This window comes from Arachis hypogaea, chromosome 13 (genome assembly GCF_003086295.3).
Source record: "Arachis hypogaea cultivar Tifrunner chromosome 13, arahy.Tifrunner.gnm2.J5K5, whole genome shotgun sequence".
NCBI lineage: Eukaryota > Viridiplantae > Streptophyta > Magnoliopsida > Fabales > Fabaceae > Arachis > Arachis hypogaea.
The window spans coordinates 140,832,922-140,858,576 of record NC_092048.1 but is presented as its reverse complement, the minus strand read 5'-3'; the positions used below and the strand labels follow the sequence as shown (position 1 = coordinate 140,858,576).

General features: G+C 33.3%; 4 protein-coding genes, 1 long non-coding RNA gene, 1 other non-coding gene and 1 pseudogene across 7 annotated transcripts; 3 read left to right on the top strand and 4 right to left on the bottom strand.

Annotated features, from left to right (window-relative positions):
• The first annotated feature begins 1,577 nt into the window (after nt 1-1,577).
• LOC112792287 (vacuolar iron transporter homolog 4-like) lies at nt 1,578-2,704 on the top strand. Its single transcript, XM_025835461.3, has one exon. It carries the CDS (start codon nt 1,877-1,879, stop codon nt 2,570-2,572), a length of 696 nt encoding a protein of 231 aa, XP_025691246.1. The 5' UTR covers nt 1,578-1,876; the 3' UTR covers nt 2,573-2,704.
• Nucleotides 2,705-4,047: 1,343 nt separating this feature from the next.
• Nucleotides 4,048-6,490, bottom strand: LOC112792289 (glycine-rich RNA-binding protein RZ1A). The gene is made up of 4 exons (XM_025835463.3): nt 6,337-6,490; nt 5,216-5,327; nt 4,368-4,900; nt 4,048-4,289 (listed from the first exon to the last, which is right to left on the bottom strand). Exons 2-3 carry the CDS (start codon nt 5,324-5,326, stop codon nt 4,391-4,393), a joined length of 621 nt encoding a protein of 206 aa, XP_025691248.1. The 5' UTR covers nt 5,327; nt 6,337-6,490; the 3' UTR covers nt 4,048-4,289; nt 4,368-4,390.
• An 850-nt stretch (nt 6,491-7,340) lies between these two features.
• On the top strand, nt 7,341-10,297 carry LOC112792285 (uncharacterized). The gene is made up of 6 exons (XM_025835458.3): nt 7,341-7,735; nt 7,848-8,059; nt 8,666-8,983; nt 9,112-9,186; nt 9,365-9,439; nt 9,601-10,297. The coding sequence occupies exons 1-6, from the start codon at nt 7,519-7,521 to the stop codon at nt 10,153-10,155; spliced, it is 1,452 nt and encodes a 483-aa protein (XP_025691243.1). The 5' UTR covers nt 7,341-7,518; the 3' UTR covers nt 10,156-10,297.
• A 5,526-nt stretch (nt 10,298-15,823) lies between these two features.
• On the bottom strand, nt 15,824-18,136 carry LOC112792284 (uncharacterized). Of its 2 annotated transcripts, none has more exons than XR_003817950.2 (2): nt 17,904-18,136; nt 15,824-16,335 (listed from the first exon to the last, which is right to left on the bottom strand). It is a non-coding gene; the product is annotated as an uncharacterized lncRNA (long non-coding RNA). The 2 variants fall into 2 exon arrangements; XR_011870078.1 differs by having other exon boundaries at nt 15,824-16,302.
• On the bottom strand, nt 16,954-17,137 carry LOC112793343 (U2 spliceosomal RNA; annotated as a pseudogene).
• Nucleotides 17,494-17,717, top strand: LOC112793602 (small nucleolar RNA U3). Its single transcript, XR_003198302.1, has one exon. It is a non-coding gene; the product is annotated as a small nucleolar RNA U3 (small nucleolar RNA).
• A 3,544-nt stretch (nt 18,137-21,680) lies between the features above and the next one.
• On the bottom strand, nt 21,681-25,383 carry LOC140177781 (uncharacterized). Its single transcript, XM_072210950.1, has 7 exons — nt 25,286-25,383; nt 24,270-25,217; nt 23,959-24,122; nt 23,751-23,806; nt 23,537-23,669; nt 22,777-23,443; nt 21,681-21,747 (listed from the first exon to the last, which is right to left on the bottom strand). The coding sequence occupies exons 1-7, from the start codon at nt 25,381-25,383 to the stop codon at nt 21,681-21,683; spliced, it is 2,133 nt and encodes a 710-aa protein (XP_072067051.1).
• Between the last annotated feature and the right edge of the window lie 272 nt (nt 25,384-25,655).

Sequence of the window (25,655 nt, the reverse complement as noted above, 5' to 3'; positions counted from 1 at the left end):
ATCTTATTATCACCATGTCCATATTTATCTGCCTTTGGTCTGTACATCTCACATCTCTTGCAATTGTTATTGTTATACTAGTTGAGATAATTGCTTTTATCTTACTCTCTTTTCCATTGTTTGATAAGGATATTTTGTGTCTAATTGGTGTTAGTGAGTACCATTTTTGTTACTTTTTGCTTTGTTTTGTCTGATAAAACCTATCTTTTGCAAGCAGCAATAGTAACAGAATAGTAATTACTGTCTTACATCCCTTAATTTAAGTAACCATGCTAGTAATATTACCATGCCAGCCAATTCAGAATCCTTTAGCTCCATTAGAACACACTTAAGTTCTTGACAACATACAACATACAACATACTTCATTCATGGTAATTTTAAATTGTAAACATTTTTCTAAATGGATTAGACACTTTTCATCTTACAAAGGTAAGCACAATTTGTCAATCTCCAATTTTACAACAAAACTATTAGCCTAACAATTGTGTCCTCACATCGATAATGGGAATTAAACTTGCATCTTTATAGGATATGATCTCGTTCTGCATCAATAGTCACATCAATATTGGCCTTTTAACAGCAGAAATCTGCAAAACATAGCAACTAGCATCAACTGTCTTTATTAAAAGGTTCATATTAAAATTCTGTTTCTTCAATTCCAAATATTCAGCATACTCATCCTTGAATTAAACTTGAGGGGTTGGAGTATTTATCAGTTTCTTTTGGGCCTCATACTTTGTTCCAAAGAACTTTATGCTCTGGCAGAACAGAAATCGAATTCAAACATGTCGATTCACTATTAAATTTCTTTTGCAAATTAATGATGCATGCTGAATAGAGAAAGATTTGATCAAGATAAAAGGACCAAATGAAATCTTTAAAAGAAGAAATAGTAGAAGTGCAATATGAGATCACTATATGGCCTAACAGTAAAGTATGAGAGTACATTCAGACAAATCCACTAATGGGAAAAACTAACAATAACAAAGCGATAATGCATGTCTCCACTTCCAAATTAGAAGGAATTACAATAAGAAAATACTAACTTTAGATTTCTTTTCTTCCTCATATTCAAAGTGGCATGTGGCTTGCTTGTGGAATTCACACTCTGCTTAAATATTTAATCATGTACTTCAATCCACCCACCTACAAAGTTATGTATTATTAAACCATAGGGTGGCTGCCACTAACTTGGTCTTGTGGAATGCCACACTCTTACCAATTTAATAATCCCATCATATCCCCATAATAATTGACTTATCAATCTCCAAGATTCTATCATTGAGAATTTGAGTTTGCTTGCTGCTTAGGATAATATTATACTTGATTAATTCTTCTTCAATTAAGCTGAGTTTTAAGTAAGTTATGAGTCTTACACTGAAAAAAAAAAAGATATGATACTTAACCCATGGAGCTGTCTCTTCCTACAAGCTAGCCATATAAGTTTAAGCACACTCAGAAGTTTCAATGACATGACTTATTATGGGAAATTAAAAGCTAAACAGATTCAAAATGGTGTTATGCAAATAGACACTATTCAGATAGTTTGAATCATCTCAGATAACCATCATGGTGTTGATAAAGCTACTTCATTGATTTAGTGGATTAAGAATAATTAATGTACACATTTAGATGATCACTATATTTAATACATGAACATGTGGCCGCCCCTCCATAGTGCTATCCACACTATCAGCACTTGTTTATAACCATTTGAGGCGCATTATCATCACTATACCTAACAAGTAACAACATGGAAATCCTTTCTATATAATAACTTCTACGAGGAGAGTGTGCCCTCCACAAGCAATCTTTTCCCCTTCTCTTTATATCATAAGTCTTAACTTAACACCTTTGTCCTTTGTGCTTCAATCAATGGCTGCTTCACTTGACACTCAGAACAAAAATGAAATGCCAGTTAAACATGTTGTGATCCACATGCATGGTACTAGTGATGCAGAAGCAGAAAAGGCAACTCAAGGAACTGAAGGAAACAATAACACTACTGACTACTCTCAAAGAGCACAGTGGCTCCGAGCAGCAGTGCTCGGAGCCAATGATGGACTTGTGTCAGTGGCATCACTCATGATGGGTGTTGGAGCTGTGAACAAGGACATTGCAGCCATGCTCCTAGCCGGATTCGCGGGGCTAATAGCCGGAGCATGCAGCATGGCAATTGGAGAATTTGTCTCTGTCTACACGCAACTAGACATAGAAGTAGCTCAAATAAAAAGAGAAAGGGAACTCAACAATGAATTGGAGACAAGAGAAGGTGGTAGTGAAGAGGAGAGGCTGCCGAATCCTTTTCAAGCTGCGATAGCGTCTGCAGTCGCATTTTCTGTTGGTGCAGCGGTGCCACTGATAGCAGCAGTGTTTATAAGAGAGTATAAGATCAGGGTTGGAGTTGTTGCTGCTGTGTCTAGCTTGGCATTGTTGGTATTTGGAGGGGTAGGAGCAGTGCTTGGAAAAACTCCAGTGAGAAGGTCTTGTATCAGAGTTCTGATTGGAGGTTGGTTGGCTATGGCTATTACTTTTGGCCTCACCAAGTTAATAAGCTTAAAGGGAATGTAATTTCAGTGATTACTAGACCTCTATAAATAGTGAAGAAAGAGGTGTAGTAGGATGTGGTAACTGGTAAGCTCATGTATTCACTAGGGAACTCAAAAGGAAGTAAACTAGGCTTTATAAGCAATTTATTTGACATGATATCTTGTCGCTATTGAGAAAAATAAATATCATAGTCTTGATTTTAAAGAAGAAGAATCTATCTGACCAAAAAAGATAAAAAAAAAACACCATAAGAATTTTATTCTTGTGTTGATCACTTATCAGTATCAAAATGATGCATACAACTTTGAATATCTTAATTATGTTGGGATCCATATCGTTATGATTAAAATGTTGGTTATAACGTAACAAGATAAAGGTTCCGTACACAAAATCCGGACATATACTACACGTGCAACAAAAAAGATGTTGGATTCTGCATCTAACAAATTATTAAATGAATTACTGCATAACAATAATGAGTCATGAAAGCCAGTGCACTCCGCATAAACTTATTTTGGCTATGCCATAGCTCAACACTTAGACCGGATACTCTTGTTCATTGATGTTTTGTGATTGTGTTTAATTTTAAACCATGTGTTTCATTTTAGGCATTCATACAGCTATTACAAATCACACAAATTTCATGACAGACCATAACAATAATATATATAAATAATAGAATTGTAGGGATAAAGCTGACAATATACAATCATGATCACAATGCAGAAGTTTAGGAAGCAAATATCATATCTGATATCAGTTAGCAAAATTGTGTGGTGAAAGAACAGAAATTTGAGACAATTAATTTAATTTGACAATAGCAAGATTAATAACTGGATCTCAGCAAACAAAACCAACATCACATGCAAGTAGGTTAAAATTTTGGACAAGAGCAATCTTCCACCAAAACAGAGAAATAACGTGTAAAAAAACAATGGTATCGCAGTTGCTCAAGTCATCAAGATCTTCCAAAACGTGCCACAACCATAGAAAATAGAACCCCCTTCCATCAGTGCCCCATGAAGAAAACAAGGGTCATGCATATAGCATATTGGTTCAATTGCTGATGGCCTGTTGCAGCTGAAAAGAATTTTAGTTTAAAAAACCCATGCACTATCCCATTAGCAACAAAGGATCCCAATGATGAATCCAAAAAGACCACATTTAGCCAAAGATCCTGCCAAAATGTCAATTACTATATTAATAAAGCACAGACCAAATCGAAAATCTGGCAAGTAAGAAAGTAGGTCGTTTGGATTGATATTCAATAATTTACCCGCTTGACTACTTTTTACTCAAAGATCCAGAAATAGGATAGCCCAATGAGAATTCTACTTCTAAAACTTCCCCCAAATTAGATACAGCAAACTGCACATTTGAACCTCTACCATTTCCAAAACCCAGCCATCAAAACACTTTCCAATAGAAACAGGTAATCCGGCTGCAAATATGTCATATGCAACTCCCCATGTACGAAAGTCACAATTCACAAGATATTCCAGCAGCAATTATAGATAGCATAGAGCACATCATCATCAAATTTGACCATAAGTCAAGCATGTATAAGATTTCAACAGATCAAAAGGTCGGCTTTAGGAACATAAAAAGAGTTTGAAATATGAGCTGAGTATTGCATCTCAAAACACTGGTATCATCCATCCATCCAAACAACAATCCCAGAACATGGTGAACTAAAAAGAAACTTGAAGCAGTAACAGCAACCCCTCCAATTTCAAAGCTGAAAAAGAAGCACAACAATGCCATTCAGAATCAAGAAGATAAAGAGATACGAGGACATATCAATAAAGTAGCTTACCTCAATGAGAAGACAATGGTAGATTAACGAGCACCTCCTGATCCTCGTCGTTCATATGGTCCAGCACGATCACGATAGTATCGATCATTTCCTGAATCTCCATCCCTGCCAGCATCCCTGCTGCGTCCGCCGGAAGAACGATCTGCATTTCTATCAGGACCATAACCACTTCCACCATGTCTACCACCTTCCCTGCCACCATACCTTCCTCCTCTTCCCCCTTCACTAGGGCACTCCCTAGCAAAATGACCAGGTTTACCACACTTAAAGCATTCACCACCATTAGATCCTCGACCGCCTCCATAATCTCTGTTACGATCGCGATCACGGTCACGATCTCGACCACGATCACGGTGGCGGTCACCATCATCTCTACCCGATCCTTGTTGAGGCTGAGCTTTATCTACAGTGATAGTTCGCCCATCTAAATCCATGCCATTCATAGCATCAATAGCATCTTCCATTGCTTTCTTTTCATCAAATGTGACAAATCCAAAACCACGAGAGCGCCCAGAGAATTTGTCAACAACCACCTGTAAAAAAAATATGGCGCATGCCAATGTAAAAAATATCTTAATCATACATAATAGTATGAAAATCCAGTATTAAAGTATTTAACTACATTACAAGGTTGTCCTGATATTGTTTCCTTGATTTGTTAATTATATTTAAAAAAGGAAAAAAGAAAAAGTTAACTGATATTGCATATCCCTCCTGAATTAATGAAAAAAAAGAGAAGCATTTAAGACATCATCCAAAAGTACAGCATAAACCAACTTCGAAATATGAACATGAAATAAGAGACTGAACAATGATTGCATCAAGAAATAGAAGGTTAGATTGATTACCTTTGCTTCAACAAGCTTGCCAAACTTTTCAAATGTATCCTTTAACTTTCTATCAGATGTTGACCATGCAAGGCCACCAATGAAGCAGCGATATTCTTCCACGTCTGACATTCTAAGCCGCACATTTGCAACACAACAAGCATTAACACATGATGTTTTTGAACTGATTAAGCAAGGTGAGCCATCCCAGAGTCTCAATAAATAAGTGGAAGAAAACAGTTCCCATGAGCAAACCCAGTTTGCAGCTCACTTCAAACAAGATGTTAGAAAGGAATTTCTCATAAAAAGAAGCACATTATTATAATTAAATACATTCAATTCATTGATGGGACTCAGGTTATATGAAGTGAACCATGTTATGGATATTATACGAGGCAGTCAATCAACAAGAAACTTAACTCATATTTTTAGCAGTTTGGCATAGTATATCATAACCCTGTTTATCGACAGATGGACATAAATGCATTAAAAAAAAAAAAGAAGAAAAATTCCTGAGATTGTATTTGGTATCAAGTAGGAAATTCACTTTTACAGGATCCTATCAACAACAAAAAATGTAGACCGTTTGGTAGCTGAGACTAGACCCTAAACCCTAAACCTGCCTCCACTCCAGTCCCAAACATCTCTGTTTCGGTATGTGTATTCTCCCAATTAGTAAATATAAACATACATACAAAAATGTTAAGAAGTACCACAAAACAATGAACTTCCTGGAATCTGCATAGCTCATAGTTTAACAAGAAAGACAAAAAGCTATGAATTCACACTGTGTATAAACAAAACTAAATACTTTACCAAATTGAATGATATGTAAAAAATCCCGTGCACTGTTTCTGCTGTTCCCAGTAAGCATAAAAATTCAGCAACACAAAGCACATGTTCCATGATCGCACAAAAATTCAAAATTTCCCCAAATTAATTAAAAATTTGAAGATTTACGGTCCCCAAATTCTTAAGAAACCAGACGAAGGGCCAAGCTCCCCCCCCCCCAACCCCAAACAACCCCCCTCCACACAAAAAAGGAAGAACCTTTATCTTAATTTTAGGGCGGAATCAAAGCAAAGAAAAGCGAATTATGTGAAAAGGGAAAAGAATTAGAAAAAGGAATGGGGGAAGAATACCGTAGCGATGAGCGAGGCAGAGAGTGAGAGTGAGAGAAAACCTAGCAGAGACGAGATACGAAAGACGTGAGATTCTGCTGCTACTCCTACACTCACCAAATGTGTGTGTAAACCTCGTAACCTACCCTCCCATATTCCACGCGGATTTTCTATTAAACAAAACTACTAAAATAATATATAAAAAAGACTTTAATTTTATTTTAATATCAATAATTATTTTTATTAATGTCACGTTATATAATTTATTACAAATATAATTTTACTACAGAATTAAAATTAAATTTAAAAAATTCATTTTTTTTTATCATATTTTATGTAAAAAATAAATGATTAAAATAATATTTAAAAATTTATATTATTAACAAAAATAATTTTAAAAATACAAGTGATAAATAAATTTTTAAAATATTTTAAAATTAATAGAAGTAATTAAATATTAAATATATTTTTAAAAAATTTAGATATAAAATTTTTATGTAATTTTTTATAAATATTATTAAAAGAAAAAGATATTTTAATTTTTAAATTCCAATAATTTTATGTCAAACAATTTTTTTAAAAAATTAAAATATTTTTAATGGTATAAAATTAAAATAATACACAAAAATATATGCCACTGATTTTTTTTGGTGACTATGCCACTGATTTAAAAAGGTAACAAATTTTTTTTATTTTGTATACTTTTAACAAATAAATATAAATATTCAAAAATTAAAATTTAATTTGTAATTTCATTTTTTATATTTATTTTAATGTTTTATATTTTATAATTTTACTAAAAATAGCAACCGAAAACAATTTTTTTATTTTTATATTTTTTTATAAAATCCTAAAAAATAGAAAATATTTGAAACAAAAACGTAAGTCAAACTTACCGTATTTTTTAAGGCAAATTATTATATTAGCAACACCTTTAAAAAATTCTTTAGACCATTTGTTAGATGAATGCTAAAATAGTAAAAAATAGTAAAATACATAATACGGGGGTTGAATTATAATTTGATATTTTAGGGTATTTACATTTTGGCCCTTAAAATCGCTGAATTTACAAATTTGCAACAACGAAAGAAAAGTTGAAGTCTGGAGGCAGCCAGGGTTTTGTGATGGGTTTAGCATCACCATTCTTCTGCTTCATTCTTTCTTCAAACTCAGATTCATTCATTTTCAGCCCTCTGTCTAAAAATGTGGTATTTATGCGTTTTCTACCACAGGTTGTTGGATTACAGAAAACCCGAAGTGGAATCTCTGGCTCATCTCTTCGGTGCTTTTGAGGACGAACAAAACGGCGACGTTCCATCACAGTTGCAGTGGAAGCTCCCTATTCACCATCACCCCGATTCTCCTTTCCATTTTGTCAATCTCCCTTCAGAGCAAGTCGCTCGCAGCATTGCCAACCGAAGTAAAGTTCTCACTTTTCCTTTGACCCATTATGATTTTGGTGCTGATTTCTCTTTTTTGTGAAGTGGGTGTGTTTCAAGTTCTTAGCTTTTTAATTGGGGATTTTATTGTAGGCATACTTGTGAAGGGAATGTATGAGCTTTGGGGGGAAGGGGGCAGCTATGAGGAGTTGAAAGATTCTGTTTTGAGTTACCCTGATGAGAGGAAGCTGCCATACTTGGAAGCTGGTAGCACTTTCAAGATTACTGTTGACAGCTTTGGGAAGGTTATGAGTCTCAATGAACAGAAGGAACTCATTCAAGGGCTGGCTTATATCCCTTTCAAGGTGTGGTGTCCTCTAATTGGAATGATGCTATTTGTATTGTAAATTGAAGCTGCTTTTTGTAGGAAACTGACTTTGTTTCTGCCTCTTGACGACCTTTTCTGGTGTGTTTTGTAAGATTTGTAGGTTTATATAGGGTTGTTATAATATATTATTTGTTTTCAAAAATAGCATTGAATGATTACTGTTAACTGATATTCTCTAATTTGGTCTGCCTGTGATGAAAATGTCGTTTCAAAATTTGTTGGGAGCTTCCAGAATTATTTTTCAGATATTGGCTTATCAGAACTAATTTTCAAACTTAGCTAGTATTGTTTTAATGTAAAACACTGTAATATCGCTTAATCCATGCAAACCACCACATGTTATGGCAGGACACAGATTAGCTGCTCTGTTGTTTTACATTTTTTCCCTCAATAAATCTCTTATCTTTCCACCAGTTTTCATTTGAGCTTCTCATTGAGTCTTCTTGCCTTATATAGCTTATGAATGCTAATATATTATGATGAGTCAAATTTCTCATTATTTACTATACTGCCTTTTTCTCAATGTTAATATATTACAAGAATGTATTTGGTTTTCGTCATTATTATGTCATTTTGTTTGCAGGGACAAGTAAAGTTGAAAAACCCTGATCACAACTTCTGGCTTATAGAAATTGATAATTATGGGCGTAACAATGGTCTTCCTCCAATTGTTCAAAGGAGAATCTTCTTTGGTCGTGAAGTTGGTGGTGCTGATAGGAAGCTTATACCAACATATCAGTTGAAAAGTCGTACCTATCTTGGTCCAACTGCCATGGATGCTGAAATGGCTTTTCTAATGGCCAACCAAGCACTTGCTACTTCAGGGAAACTAATATATGACCCTTTCGTTGGAACTGGAAGTATTCTTGTTGGAGCTGCTCACTTTGGAGCACTGACCATGGTGTGCTTTGGCTTTCTTCTTCTGTTTTGCTGCTTGTCCAGCTTCTCACTATTTGCAATAATTTCTTAGCATGTTCATATCAATATGCATGCCGAAGATTTTGACAATAACTGATCTGAGTTGTTCAGGGTGCTGACATTGACATTAGGGTAGTGCGTGATGGACGTGGTCCTAACTGTAATGTATGGAGCAATTTTGAGCAGGTAATCTGCCAAACACTTACCATTGTTTTGTGATGTCTGGACTCTGGAACAAGTTGTGTATACTTGGGATTTAGCATCACTTTTCCATACTGTTATAAAAGTCTGAATGTGCTAGAATAAATCATATTTTATAATGTTTATCTCCTTACCGTGCACTGATTATGCTGTACATTTGCAGTATGGATTGCCAATGCCAGTAGGTCTGTTAAGGGCTGATAACAATCGCCCTCCCTGGCGTTCTGGGCTGAAAGAGGTATTTTTTTGGAAATAAAATCTTGTACTTATGCTTCCAAGGCTCTTTCTGCTATATTGTTGTATGTCTCAACTCTCAAGTTGAGAATTTATTGCATGATTGCAAATTTACTCAAGCGATTTTGAATTCTAGTTTGTAGATGATTTTGCTGTTTATTGCAGATATTTGATGCCATAATATGTGATCCTCCTTATGGAGTGCGAGCTGGGGGACGCAAATCTGGTGGGCGGAAGCTGCTAAAGGGGGCTGTGGAACCGTATGTTGTCCCTGATGACAAGAGGACGGATCACATACCATCAACAGCGCCTTACAGTTTAGTAGAGTGTGTGCATGATTTGCTCGATCTTGCAGCCAAAATGCTCGCAATGAGGGGCAGGCTTGTGTTCTTCTATCCCGTATTGAGAGACGATGATTGTGCCGAAACCCATTTCCCAGAGCATCCATGTTTTAAACTGATTTCTTCTTCTGAGCAGATCCTTAGTTCGCGTTATAGCAGGGTATTACTGACGATGGTCAAGGTTGGCGCTTACACCAAAGAAATAGCCGAGGCTGCAAGGTTAAAACACCTCGAGTTTAGGGAGAACCATGTTAAGTGGTTGCAAGATGGTAATCTTCATTCAGCAGTTTTTAGTCCAATTGATGCTCAACTACCGGAGGCCGGCGATTCTAAGTTTATTAAGGATCCAAAGCCTAAATACAGAGGGAAGTATGTTTAGATTTCTCAGTTAGATGGTGCTGTCCCTCAGTTACTATACACAGCACTGTAGTTTTAGTCCAAGAGCGAATTTTGTTTAACAATATGGAAGCACAATGTACCTTGTACTGTGTTTGGATTTTAGAAATTGATTTTTCCCACAAGTTTATCTTATAACCAAGTGATTTATGTTTGGAAACAATGACTTCGACAAATAAATACCACCAACATTCATCAATCATCATGAAACTTATAAAGTGAAACGTAAAAAGCTAAATTCTGTCATTCATTTAAGGTTTAGTTACTATGTGGGTTTGGGTCACTCTACTGTAAAGATCAAAGTTGGGATATTCGGTGATAGCTTTTTTTTTTTGGTTGGTGGATTGGACAACTCCTAATCCTAGGTACACAACACACCCACACACTCCTCACATATTTATCACATTTTTTCCTCAATTGCATCCTCTAGAGTTTGAACCCTAGACCTTGAGGTGGGGAGGGGGGAGAAATGCCACTAGAGCCAAGGCTCATTGGCATAAAGATAACTTGAACTGTTGATTCAAAGCTGGTTGGGTGTGTGGGTTTTTGTTGGGTGTGGGCCTTGGAGAAAGCAGATTTTTGGGCAGCCCTCCAACCTCCCAAAATATTATGTGTTAGTGAGTGAGGAGAGACGTATTGTTTCCACTATCCAGCATGGTCTTGGAAAATGGGAGAGTCCAAAAAATGTTAATCTAGTAGTGCCATACTCAGGTATTTAATATTCGTTCTCTTTATTCATTACTTTTTAAGTTATACAAAATTAACTTATAACGAGTACAGCACTAAAACAACTACTTTCTGCTAAATAAACTAAGAGTGTGTTTAACAGATCCGTCCAAAAACAAAAGTACGTTGAACTTTTTGAAAGTTTAATTTTTTATTTGGTTAATTTTCCACTATCCAGCATGGTCTTGAAAAATGGGAGAGTCCAAAAAATATTAATCTAGTAGTGCCATACTCAGGTATTTAATATTCGTTCTCTTTATTCATTACTTTTTAAGTTATACAAAATTAACTTATAACGAGTACAGCACTAAAACAACTACTTTCTGCTAAATAAACTAAGAGTGTGTTTAACAGATCCGTCCAAAAACAAAAGTACGTTGAACTTTTTGAAAGTTTAATTTTTTATTTGGTTAATTTTTTATTAGACAAACGTAAAAGTGATTTTGTATTCAAAATCATGTTTACTAACAGACTCAATAATTTTTAGTTTCTGCATTTCATTAACAGACTTTTAGCCATTTTAATTAAACATCTATTTTTTTTTACCAATTTTATCCTTTAAATATGTTATTATATTATTTATAAAATTCTTATTATTTCTCTTTATATATATGAGCTCTTTTTTTCTATTATTTATTATTTATATTTTTTTGTTAAATTTTTATTTGACATTATACATTTTTATAATTATAATTTTTGTATATTATATTTTAAAAAAAATCCACTTTCCTCCCTTGTGAGATGTCAAAATGACACTCTCCTCCTATCTATTTTACAAATATACATTCTCCTCCCTTCTAATTTTTAAAAAACCTTCTCTTTAATCCATTTAAAACTTTTTATGTTAACTAATGTTAACTTTATCTTTTTTTTAAAAAATACCCATTAGCAAAAAATTTTATTTTTTATTATTAAATTTTGCTTATTAAAATACTCTTTAATAAATTATTCTTTTATTGATTAAATTATATTTTTTTAAAAAAATTAATAATTATATTATTTTTTAAATACCCTTCAATAATTTTTTAATTGTTAAATTATAATTTTACCAAAATTTTCATTAACAACTTTTTTATATTTTACTATTAATTTTTCGATATCTATATATATTATTTTAATATTAAATAAAAAATTTTAGTAAGATTATTTTTCAATATCAATATATATTAATTGTTATACATATTAACAGTGGTAAAATCTTTTATTTAATGTTAAAATAATAAATATTGATATAAAAAAATTAATAGTAAAATATAAAAATAATTGTAAATAAAAATTTTGATAAAATCATAATTTAATAATTAAAAAATGATTGAAGGTTAGGTATCTTAGAAAAAAATAATTTAATTATTAATTTTTTAAAAAATATTTTGATAAAAATAAAATTTAATCAATAAAAAAATAATTTATTAAAGGGTATTTTGGTAAGCAAAATTTAATGATAAAAAATAAAATATTTGCTAATGGGTATATTTTTTCAAAAAATTAATTATTTTTTCTTAAAAATGGATAAAGTTAATACTAGTTAACACAAAAAATTTAAAATGGATTAAAAAGGAGGTTTTTTAAAGGTTGGAAGGGAGAAAAATGTACACTTATAAAATAGAGAGGAGGAAAGTGTCATTTTAGCATCTTAGAGAGGAGGAGAGTGAAATTTTCTCTTATATTTATTATTAGTTTTTTATAATATAATATATTGATTCTATTAGTTAAAGTAAATTAAACAAAAATTAACCAAAAATAATAATAATAGTAAAAATGTAACACCAAACTACACAGAGTTTTACGCCTAAGTCGTAAATCAATGGTATTATGGTAGTGAGGTATCACGACTTCTAAAAACAAAATACATACATATATAATGGAAGGAATATGATATACTAGGAGTCAGTGAAAAAAGACATAAGCAAAATTGCATTATACATATAGCCATTCACTATCCCCAACAACAACCAATTTCAATCCACACTTATCCTAAGGTCAACTAACCTAAGCATTCGCATAACTTTACATAATGCCTACTCGAAACTCAAACCCGTACCTTGAATGTCGGTGGTTCCAACCCTTGAAACCTTACCTAGCTCAATCTCCAAGTCCACCACCATTACAATAATTCACGCCGATTACCTTCACTTACCTCATAGGGGGGTTTTCTCACCCTATTACGGCCTCCGGCCTAATATCCAAATCAATTAACAATAAAATCAATAAACGACATTCACTTTATAATGTCATAACAATTCTTGATCTTATTTACTTATAATTAATTTACTCACTTGCAGCGCCAAACAGACTTAAGTCGGTACTGTCGGTTGAATTATCAGTACGCATATTTCGCAGAAGATTATTTTTTTTCCATTCAAAAAAATTCACTGAATTCAATTATCATAGTTAAATATTCAAATTCCTTAGTCTTGATTTTTGACTCTATCCGAACACGTTTTAACTATTTTAATTTGATGATTAATTATCTAATTAATCCTTTTATAATTTTCTCGGGTCTTACAAAAAAATTATAGGGTACTAAAGAAGAGTATTAAGAGAACTAAAAATATACTATATAAAATACATCATCAAGAATTTTTAGATTTGTTTTCATCACTATCAAAATAAATATTGAATTTTATTATTTTTAGTATTCTTTTTTATAATTATAATTCTGCTATATACAATTTTTTATTGTAATTTTTTTATAAAATAGATTATGATCCCATTAAAAAGATAAATTAAATAAAAAATTAATCATAAGTATTAATAAAATCATAAATGTTGGATTCCAAAATAATATTAAGAATAAGATTATTGAGAGTATTAGAATAAAAATACGATGTAAAAAAAATACTAAATTAACATTTTCACGTTAATACTTAAAATTTAAAAAAAATGTAACATATTTGATTAAATACTCTTATATATATATAATTAATATTTTTTATTTTTAATATAAAATATATTTTACTAATTTTTATGTTATTTTTATTTTAATAAATAAATATTAATTTTATTATAAAATTAATTAATAAGATTATTCAAATATCTAAATTAAAATAATAGGATAATATAAAAAAATTATTTAAGTTGATGTCTACTTTAGTAATTTTTTATCTAAGTGATTTTGAATAGTGTAATTCAAACAATATTTATTTTACTATAATCCATTTTAATATAAAGATGACCAAACATAAATCACTTCAATACAAACTTACTTTTTACCAAAATCAAATTTACAAAATCAATTTTATACAAACTCTCGTTTATAAACTGTAATCCAAACACACACTAATCTTCAATGTTTACCAAAAATTTAGTCCAGGCGCATTTATTCTTTCTCTTCCTTTATTTTGTTCGGGTTCATTTGGGTCATACAATCTTTTTTTTTTTTGTGGTCAAGAGTCATACAACATAAAATTACTTAATTTTACAGTATGCTTTTAACTCATTCCTCCCTTTCAACCATGATGCCCCCACGGCCTATTCATATCCAAGATCTCATATGGAGTCCATCCAACCCAGACCCAATCCTCGCACATCACCTTCTATCCAAACGGAACCAATTCCCTTCCGGCATGAGCTACTAGGTTTCGTGTGGTCGTTTTAAGTTACACCGTTTAGCAAACAATTAGAAGCGGCTCTCTCAGAACATCTATCAGCACGAGATAACTCCAAGAGAAATATCTGTATCCTCACATCTGTACCTATGATTTTTCTTAATAATTTTACTACTTTTAACAGTAAAACGTGAAATTTCATGCAAGCATTATGTTAGGTGCTTGCAGAAACGTGGAAGTAATTCAATTTGATGATATTGTTCTGATATTTTGTCTCATTTAATCGATTTCTAGTTTGGATATGTAAACTATATGGTACAATAATATTTTGTAGGATTAATCTCTCTCCGTCATAAAAAAATTCATTTATACCTTCTAAGAAATGATAGTTAATTTATCTTTTTATTTTATTAGAAATTAATTTATTTAATATTTAAAAATTAAAAAAATAAAATACACAAAAAAACATATAAGTAATAAAAATATATGCAAATTAGACTGCAAAATTACTAATGACCATAATTAGACATTAATAGTATCTAACCAGATTTATAACCTACAAGAATCTAAATCTCTATATTTATTATATTTTACCTTTATAAACAATACAATAAATTTATAATCCCAATAATTAATTTATTAATTTCTATAAATAACTCATCAATCAAATGTAATAAACATATATATTACAAATGTCATAATAATTTATTGATCATAATAAATTTTTCGTTACAAATATTCAAATTCCTTACTATTTGAACTACTTATGTAAATCTCTTATCACTATTGAGTCAATTTTAGAATCCATTGTTCACATTGTCTACAAAAATCATTGTCTACCTAACAAAATCATTCTTCAAATAGCATCAAATTTAGCACAAAAAATTATTTTTGCACTATATAACATCTCAAACTTACTCAATGGAGCATCATTCTTTGGACAATATCATCAAACAAACACACAATTGGTTTATCAAAGTTCGCATAATTCGTCTATAGAAAACATTATCACCCACAAATGAAAAAGAATTTCTTTTCTTAAAAATGATTATATTAGATGAAAAGGTACAAAACAAACATATTTATTATATTTTTAATTATATTTTTAAATTAAACATTTTCCAACACTATTTTGAATTTGCATCAATTAAAACATTGTCTGACAGAGTGGGTCAAAAAAAATATTAAAAGATAATTTTTCTTTATACTATTTTAATTATTCTTATTAAAAATAACTTATTTAAAAAAAATCTACACATTTTTGTTTTTTTTATTGTAAATATCATTAGAAAACTGCATGAATATCAAAAGATTAAGGAGAAAGAAAATCATACAAATTCAAGACACATTTTCAGAAGAAGAACATACATAAAAAAATGGAACAAACAACACAATAGAAAGTGCATACAACTCAACAATTCATAAAGAATATGTCTTTACAGGAATCTCCGACAGAAAGAAAAAAGCAACAACTTTAACAATAACCAATAAAGAAAAAAGAGGACGAACGCCACATAAGAAGACCAAGTCTATCAACCAAAACAAATACAAAAGTCAAACCACCAAATAAAAATATCACTTTGTACAACTCCAACATCCAAATCTTTTGTACTATAAATTATTTTAAACAAAACACCTTTTAAATTTAACTTTAGTTTATACATATTTAGTTTGATTCTATAAAACATAGTCAATTTTAATATTTATTATATACTATCATTAATTTATCGTCCGCGCATCGAGCGGGTTTCATTCTAGTTCATTAATAAATTCACCAGTATCTCGGGGACTCAGTTATGATCTCCTTCCACTTGTGCAAGTTGAGTGTATGGGGTTCCCATCTTAATTCGTGATGGCTGCCCACATGAAAAAGCATAATGATCATAATCCTGTTATGAAGGGAATTACTAAGATCAAAATAAGGGATTATATATAAAAAATTGTGTATATATTACAGTTCTTTTCAAGTAAGCCACTGAGTCTATGATTAGAGATAAATGTTGCTATGTAAGAAACATCTTACAGTCATGAAACCACTCTTACAACTTTATTAGAAAATCCAAAATGGTTACAAACATTTTACATATCATTCTTAATGAATGCAGCTAAATAAGTGTATATATACATGAACACAAAATTGTATACTTGGAAAAAAAGATCAGTTCTATATGCTCGTACCGCTTATCCTTGAGTTTTAAGGAACCAAAGACATGGTCGATGAACCATAAAACTAAATTGAGCATTCAATTAATTTGTTTTGATATTTCAGATATATATATGCCACCATTGTAAGCTTTAATTTTAGGTGGAATTTCATTACAGAATTGTTCATACATAAGATTGAAGATTGATCTTCTACTAAAGTACCTAATGTGAATGATAACAAAGCATCAATGGGTCACACTTTGTATTCTGTCACAACAGAACCCTATAATCCATCAACACCATTTTTTGAATTCTTAAATCCTAATCTAACATCGAAGAATAATTTGAACTGATTTGGGTGGGATGAATGTATCAAACTATGCTATAGTGCAAGACAAAGGTGACACATGAGAGTCTTAGTAGCAAACTACCACTATGGACTCTCTGGTCTCTCCCTATAAAAATTGATTTAATTCAAATGGACTATTAGCCCATGTATCAGATATTAAACTGATAAGAACAGGAGACAAATAATGATTATGTAGTTCTTATAGGCTGGAACAATGCGGCAATTAAGGTTATTAATAATATGATAAGAGAAATGACGAGAAAGGTTTAGGACCACCAGTCACGTTTTCCACAGCAATTTTAACTGGTGCACAGTCTTTCTCATGCTATTTACTTGATAATGCACCAAAAATACTACATCATTTTATAAAACATTACTATCACCATCATTTCATTATTGGCATATATATTGAGGGATCTTAAATCAATAAATACAATTCCAGAAAGAGAGAGAGTAACTGATGAGGTTAACAAGGGAAGCAAAGTTAGTCGTACATTGGTTGTTCTTAGCAAAACAAGAGCGTTTATATAATCAAAGAGCGAAACACATGGGCACGACCTTACTTGAACAGGATCTGTTCTATAGGCTCGTACAACTGTATCCTTGAGTTCTAAGGAGACAGGAACCAAAGTCTGGTTGATGAATCATGACCGTGTGATCAGAGCGTGATTAATGGTCCAGAGCGAATCCTCCTTAGAGGCTTCCATCTGTGGCAGTGGAGGATCGTTCTCACCGCACCAACTGCGGTGGGGTGGTCACACGGTTGTCTGACAGACCACACAAAATATTTTTTCACTCGACAAAATTTGCAAAATGATTTTTTCACTCGGCAATTTTTTTTTAATTTTGAAAAAGAAAAAAAAAGAAACAATTAGACGTTTATTTTAGAGAAAGAAAAGGGGCTAAAAAGATATTATCCTTGGGGCTAAATATTTAGAGGAGGGATTGCACATTTTGATTTACCTGGCAACAGAAAAATAGAAAACCATCGGAATGGTGTTGAACTTGCATGGGGTTCACCATGGAAGCTTCGTTGGTGATGAGTTCTCTTGTCGGAACGGTAGTACAAATGAAGCAGATTGCGGTGGCAACTGGCAAGTCGAAACAAAGAAGCAGTTCCAAGTGTTTTTTTGTTTTGCTTTTGATTTTGGACACACAAATGCTTTGGTTTCTCATCAAAACTATAATAACTCATAAGTCACAGCACTGCACTACTCATCGAGGTGAGGGGTACTTGCCACGTTCAATGGGTAAGAATGGAATTTCAATCCTCTTAATGGACACGTGGCAAGTGGCATGTTTCGCTGGTCCAGTCAGATCATTTCTTTGGATTTTTGCCATGTCCAAACCCAAAATCAAATCCTTAGTTCATTAATCCTTTTTTAATATTCTAAATAAGTCCTAAAAATTTGGTAGTGCGATAAATTTGTTTTTAAAAAAAATTAATTAAGTCTTAGGTCTTTAAAATTATTAGATATATGTTATATATATCTTTAAATCAGATTGAATCAGTTAACTCGATAATTTTTATCCTACATAAAAATTGTGTGTATAATATGTCAAGTAAAACAACACATGTTACGTTTAGGACACATTAGTCTTTGAATATGTAGTTAAAATAATATCGTTTTGGAACAACACTAAACGAAATCGTTTTGAGAGGATAGCTACATCTCCACCTTTATTTCCTGATTTTTAAAATTTTGACGTTTTAAAGCCAAATAAATCTCCTAAAATTTTTATTATAAGTAAAAAAAGTCTTTGAATTTAAGTGGATACCTTATATAAATTTTTTTTTTCTTTCTCTTTCTGTAAAATTACAAGTATCCCAAAATCTTACCTAAATTTTACGAACTAATCCTTCATAGGCAATATGTTGTAGGTGTAGATTAAGTAAGAGTTGTGAAGTAGTTATGGATAGGTATTTAATAATAATAAAAATAATGTAAGTGTTTAAAATTTTTATTCTGTTGTGATGTTGTTGTATTATGTTGGTTGCCTGGTTCACTTGTTAAAGAGTTTTATGTTTTGGTATTGAGATGAGTGAAGACATAATATCTATATTTTATTATGTTGAAAGTTTTGTTAGAGATAACAAAGAAGTATTTGTGTATATTAATAGAGAAAGTAAAAATTTTTTTTTCATCCATTGACTTGATCTATTTCTTTGATCTATAAAATTTTTTTTTGGACTTAGGTTATCATGACTAGTTGACCACAAGACAATGTATTAGTATAATTCTATTTCTATTAACTTAAAATTTGGTATTTACTTAATTCATAGAAATAAAAATATTAAAATTTTACAAAAGAACAAGATACTAGATAAAGATATTGATGAATTCTAATTATTTAATTGTAATTGTAATTAAGATTTGTCATTTTATGTGCTTGAAACTACATACTTTGATATACTTTAAGTAATTTTATAACAAAGTGATTTATGTTTAAAAAAATGACTTAGACAAATAAATACCATTAACATTCATTAATCATCATAAAACTTATAAAGTGAAACGTAGAAGCTAAATTCTGTCATTCATTTAAGGTTTAGTTATTATGTGGATTTTAATAATTTTACTACTTTTAACAGTAAAATGTGAAATTTCCTGCAAGCATTATGTTAGGTGCTTGCAGAAACGTGGAAATAATTCAATTTGATGATACTGTTCTGATATTTTGTCTCATTTAATCGATCTCTAGTTTGGATATGTAAACCATATGGTACAATAATATTTTGTAAGATTAATCTCTCTCCGTCATAAAAAATTCATTTATACCTTCTTCTTTTTTTGGTGACTAAATAGAAAAGAAAGAAAAAAAAAGAGACAAAACCAAATTAATTGGCTAGGGTCATATCTAAATCTATTAGATGTTGAAGCTCACTCCATGGTTGGCTCCAATTCGAGTGAATGTCCGCGACAGAAGCAGCTGCTTTAGCCATACAATCTGCAACACTATTTGCAGTCCTCTGAATTAAAAGAATAGAGACTCTCCAATTCCAATTCATAACCTCCTGAATATGCTTTGCCAAATCCCATTCCGGAATATCCTTACTAAGCATTCTTTGGTTTACCAAGAAAAGAGCTTCTAAACAGTCCGTTTCACAAATAACCTCACGAAATCCACTCTCCCAAGCAAGAAGTAAACCTCTCCAAATTGCATACAATTCAGCAAAAAGAACACTGCACACTTCGACTTTTCCAGTGCAACCTTTCAACCAACATCCATCAGGATTACGAATAATACAACCAAAACCAGCATAGCCAGAAGGAACAAACCAACTAGCATCACAATTCAATTTAACATAATGAACTGGAGGTGGAACCCAATGCAAACAAAGTGAAGGAGGAGACAGAGATTGATGCATAGCAAAAATAGTGTGAAACTCCCTTACTGAACTACGAATCAAACTCACCACTTTACTAGCACTCCATGAATCATCTATATTAAATAAGTCATGATTCCTCCTTCTCCAAATCCACCAGATGGTCGAAAAGAAAAGAAAAACATCTCCACTCCTTGCACCTCTGTAGAGCCAATCATGTAAATTCGAGTTATCTGAATACAGGCCTAAAAGGGTCCAAACCTCCTTGGCACTAGGGCACTCCCGAAGACAATGAAGAATGGATTCAGAACCATTCTGACACCGATGACAGGTGCTAGATAAAGCTAAACCACGACCCAAACGAAACTCTGTCATAGGAATAGCATTATGAAGACTGAGCCAAATTAAGAACTTATACTTCTCAGGAATATGCAGACGCCATACCCACAACCAATTATCATGCTCATTCCAGTCAAACTTTCTTTTGGCTAGCCAACTGTACCCACTCCTAGCTGAGTAGAGTCTAGAAGATGCCACACCCCACAACCAACCCGAACTCTCTCCAGCATTCAAATCCGGATTATAAGCATTCAAACACTGTTTGACATCTTCTGGAATGATAGAGAAAATATCATGGAGATTCCATTGACCATCTTTCCAAACGTCTCTAATAGTTAAATCAGAGTCAGATATATGTACAAAAGGGACATCTTGAGCAATTGGGCCCTCAATACTCCAATTGTCAAACCAAAAAGATTGATCAAGTGACCCAACGCACCAAGAGAAGGCATCCTTAAGAGCACCAAAAGCCTTTGAGATACTCTTCCAAACATGAGAAGCATTGCAAGGGACAGGGCCATCTAAAACTCCCTCATTCCTCAGATACTTCGCCCTCAATAGAGCAACCCAAGGCTTGTCCTGACAATGAAAAAGTTGCCACACCAATTTACCAAGTAAAGATATATTAACACACGCAGGATCTCTAACACCCAGGCCACCAAATTTTTTTGGAGTGATCACGGTCCTCCAATTAACAAGAGAAAGACCTCTACCATCAACTTGACCCTTCCAAAGGAACTGTCTCATCATAGAAGATAATTTCTCGCAAACCCAATTTGGAAAAAAAGATACCTGTATATGATAGACAGGAATAGATGCTGCAACAGAATTGATCAGGCAAAGTCTCCCTGCTTTATTTAGAAGCCTTCCTTTCTAATTAGCTAATCTTCCCCTCACCTTTTCAATCACCGAATGAAAATAAGCCCTACTGGTACGGAAATGATTAAGGTTAACTCCAAGATATCTTCCTAAGTCCAAAGCAAAACGTATTGAAGAAACACTAGTAAAAATATCTCTTCTACGAGCAGTCACATTTTTAGAACAAAAAGCTTTAGACTTTTCAAGATTCACTTTCATGCAAGATGCCTTGCAAAAAATGTTAAGAGAATGCATGACCATTTGGACCTGAATTTTTGTAGCCTGGCAGAAGAGTAAGAGATCATCTACAAACATCAAATGAGAAAATTTTGGGCCACCCCTAGTGACAGAAACTGGTTTCCACACACCCTCGACCACCTTATGAGATATATAGCAGGCAAGTCTTTCCATACAAAGCACAAATAAGTAAGGAGACATTGGATCGCACTGTCTAAGCCCCTTCTAGGAGCAAAACTATCCAATCTATTCCCATTCCACATAATAGAAAGAGATGATGCACGGACACAAGTCATAATCAAATTAACAGTGATGATAGGAAAACCAAAAGCAATGAGAGTACTCTCTAAAAACCTCCAATCCACCCTATCATAAGCTTTTTCAAGATCAATTTTAAAAGCAAGAGTACCTTTCTTGGATTTTGTGTGCTTCATGAAATTCAAAATTTCTTGGGCCACAATAATATTATCAGGAGCACCACGACCCGGAATAAAACCTCCTTGTAAAGGACTAACAATATCTGGAAGAAAAGGCCGAAGTCGGTTAGTCAATACTTTGGTGATAATTTTATAAACAACATTACACAAGCTAATAGGCCTGAAATCCTTCATAAAGGTAGGATTATCAATTTTAGGAATAAGCACAATCAGAGTTTTCATGATGTTAGGATTTAAGAACTCTCCCAAAAAAGCGCTCTGGACAATATTCCAAATCTCAGTGCCTACTATCTCCCAATATTCTTTAAAAAAATAAGCTTGAAAGCCATCTGGACCAGGAGCCTTAAAAGGGCTCATACTGAATACTGCTGACTTGACTTCCGCAAAAGAGACAGGGTCAATTAACCTAGCACAAGCCTCAGTGCTTAGAGTGGGCATCGGAACATCCCCTAAACAATCAACCTCAACATCTTCCGTTGTACCAAAGAGATTCTTGTAAAAAGAGAGGGCTTCTTCCTGGAGAATATCTGGATCAGTAGACCAAGACCCATCTCTAACATATAATCCATGTACTCTATTATGGTTTCTACGCACCAAAGTCTGAAGATGAAAGAATTTAGTGTTTCTATCCCCATACTTGACCCACTGCTCTCTAGATTTCTGGTACCAAAAAAGTTCCTCTTGCAATAAAAACCTATTATAATCTTCCCTGAGTTCAGCTTCTTTAATTCTCAGAGATAACACATCGGTAACCTCCAAACGCCGTTGAATCTGATCAATCTGATATTCCAGCTTATTTTTTCGCACAAAAATATTTCCAAAAATCTTTGAGTTGAAGTCCAAAGAAGCCTGTTGAACCATCTTAAGCCTTTCAGTAACGCCTCCAAACTCTTGATTCCAAGCCTTACTAATAACATGTTTATAAGAAGGATGTGTTGCCCACGCAGCTTGGAACCTAAAAGGACGAGAACCTTTTACTCTGGGGCTACCATGACAACGAACTAAAATAGGACAATGATCAGAATGAAGCCTGCTAAGAATTTCAGAATAACCCTCAGGAAACATTGACATCCACGCCTCATTAACTAGAGCTCTATCCAACCTTTTAGCCAAGTCCCTGCTAGCCTGAACTGCTCTATACCAAGTATATCTCCTACCAGTCACTTTAAGATCAAAGAGCTCACAGTCATCTAGAGTAGTAGCTAATAGACTAGCTCTGTGAGAAGAAAAATAAGCACCTGTACTCTCATCTGGTGCCACAATCTCATTAAAATCACCAATGGCCATCCATGGTCTATTATGGCCTGAATTAATAGAACGCAAATGATCCCAAAGCATACATCTTTTTTCGAATTGAGGACTCCCATATACTGCACTACAAAGCCAAACTAAGTTACCCATACTCACTTTCACTATGATGCATTGGTCAATTTGATCAATAACCACACAAGAAGCATTAGCAATAGAAGATAGAAACCAAATGCCACCCCTGTGTCCTACTGCTTCCTCAATACCAACACAATGAAAACCCTTATCCCAAAAAATTTTTAAATTATTAAACATGGTATGAGTCTCAAAGAGAAAGAAGAAAGATGGTTTATATATTCTCACCAAATTTTTGCAATGCACACGGGCCATCTTGTTAGATGCACCCGTCACATTCCAGGCTATGATATTGAAACTATTCATAAAAAACAGCAAAAAGGGAGCTCCAATAACAAACCCGAGACTCAACATGTTGTCCCTGTCTTCGACAATCCTGCCTTTAATGGACTCTCAAGTGGCAGCTCAATTTTCTCCGTCGAAACTTGCACCATACCTGCCATCGATGCTCCATCCTTATCTACTGGTGAATTCTGCAAAGAGTTTGGGCGAGGACGCTTTCGCACAGTGCCATTTGTTGTCTCACATTGCTGCTGATGATGAACATTGTGCCGGGTCCCCGAAGAAGCCACACTAACCGATTTTCCAATATTGATGCCCCTGCTTAATTTTACTTTGGATCCAGTAGCATGTGTTGTACGTTGGTGGTTAGGCCTTGTCCAAGTACTGGTAGCCTTGTTAGGAGTCTTCTTTGCTTTTGGTTAGACCTGATGGGTACTAGGAGAAGGCTTTTGATCCATTTTATACTTTCCTTTCCTAATCACTTGAGTCCAACCTTCCAAATCCTCAAGTTGTGCATGGTCTACATGAACAGCATGCAAATCACTCTCCACCAAATCCGGGACAGTAACATTTACAGTCTCATCTCCAAGATTCTTGCCAAAATGAAAACTTGCCTTTTCCACATGCACTGGATTTTTTGAATTTAAGCTTTCTGGCTGTTTTGCTACATCGCTGATCACCTTGGCATTAGTTCCTCCTCCTGCATTGCTGTCAGTCTTGCACACCTTCATATCATGACCAAACTTGAGACAGGAGTCACAAATAAGGTGAAGACTTTCATATTCAACCTCATATTCAACACTGTCAACAAGAATCTTCTTAGTCACTGGCAATCCTAAATCTATCTGAACACAGGCTCGAGCATATCGTCCTCTTTCAGCTAATTTTGTTGCCAAATCAACCTTAACGGGAATGCCAACTGCAGCCGCAACACGGAGCATTGCATCTTCTTGGTAGCACCAAATTGGTAATCCAGAAATTCTAATCCACACTAAAGTTGCTCCAAAACAGTTTTCACTTGATCTAAACTCTTGATCCCAAGGCTTCACAGCCACATAATTTCCCTCAATCATCCATGGACCTCCTAAGAAAACCTTTTCTCGCTCCTCAGCCACATCAAACTTCACAAGGAAGTAGTCAAATCCCACATCCAATAAAGCAAAACCTCCCTTAATCCTCCATACCGTTCGGAGTTTATGAGACAATGCAGTGTAGCTATAATGTTTACCTAGCACCTTAATCACTATAGCATCCTTATAAGGTTCTGCCAAGCAATTCTTAGCTTCTTGGGTAAATGTGACACTCGGTGGTAAGAGATCTCCTTGCTTCCCAAAAACTACCGCAATGTTATCTCCCGATAAAGTTTCAACAAGTGAAAAAGCTTTAGCAATCTTGGAGCCCACAACTTTGTCCCTGAAAGAAACCTTCAAAGGCTTAGAAACCCCTCCCGAAATATGATCCCCTTTTCTCCTGATGCAAACCCTCCCCCGCTCTCCCCCTTATCTCTTCCGTCGACATTATCGGCTGCCTCACCGTGTTTCACCCTCAAAGTCTCTTCCCCGCTCACTCCACCGCTCATCTTCGATTTTCAAAATTGTATAATAGTTGATTTGTAAACAAGTTTATAAATTATGTTTATAAACTTTAAAAATTCTTATACCTTCTAAGAAACGATAGTTAATTTATCTTTTTATTTTACTAGAAATTTATTTATTTAATATTCAAAAATCAATATCTGTTTTTTTTTTTGTTATAAACTAATTTATCCAATCTAAAAATTGTTAGAAATCGATTTAAAATATCATTAAAAATTAATTAAGTATTAAATAAAGTTAATATTATCAGTCAATT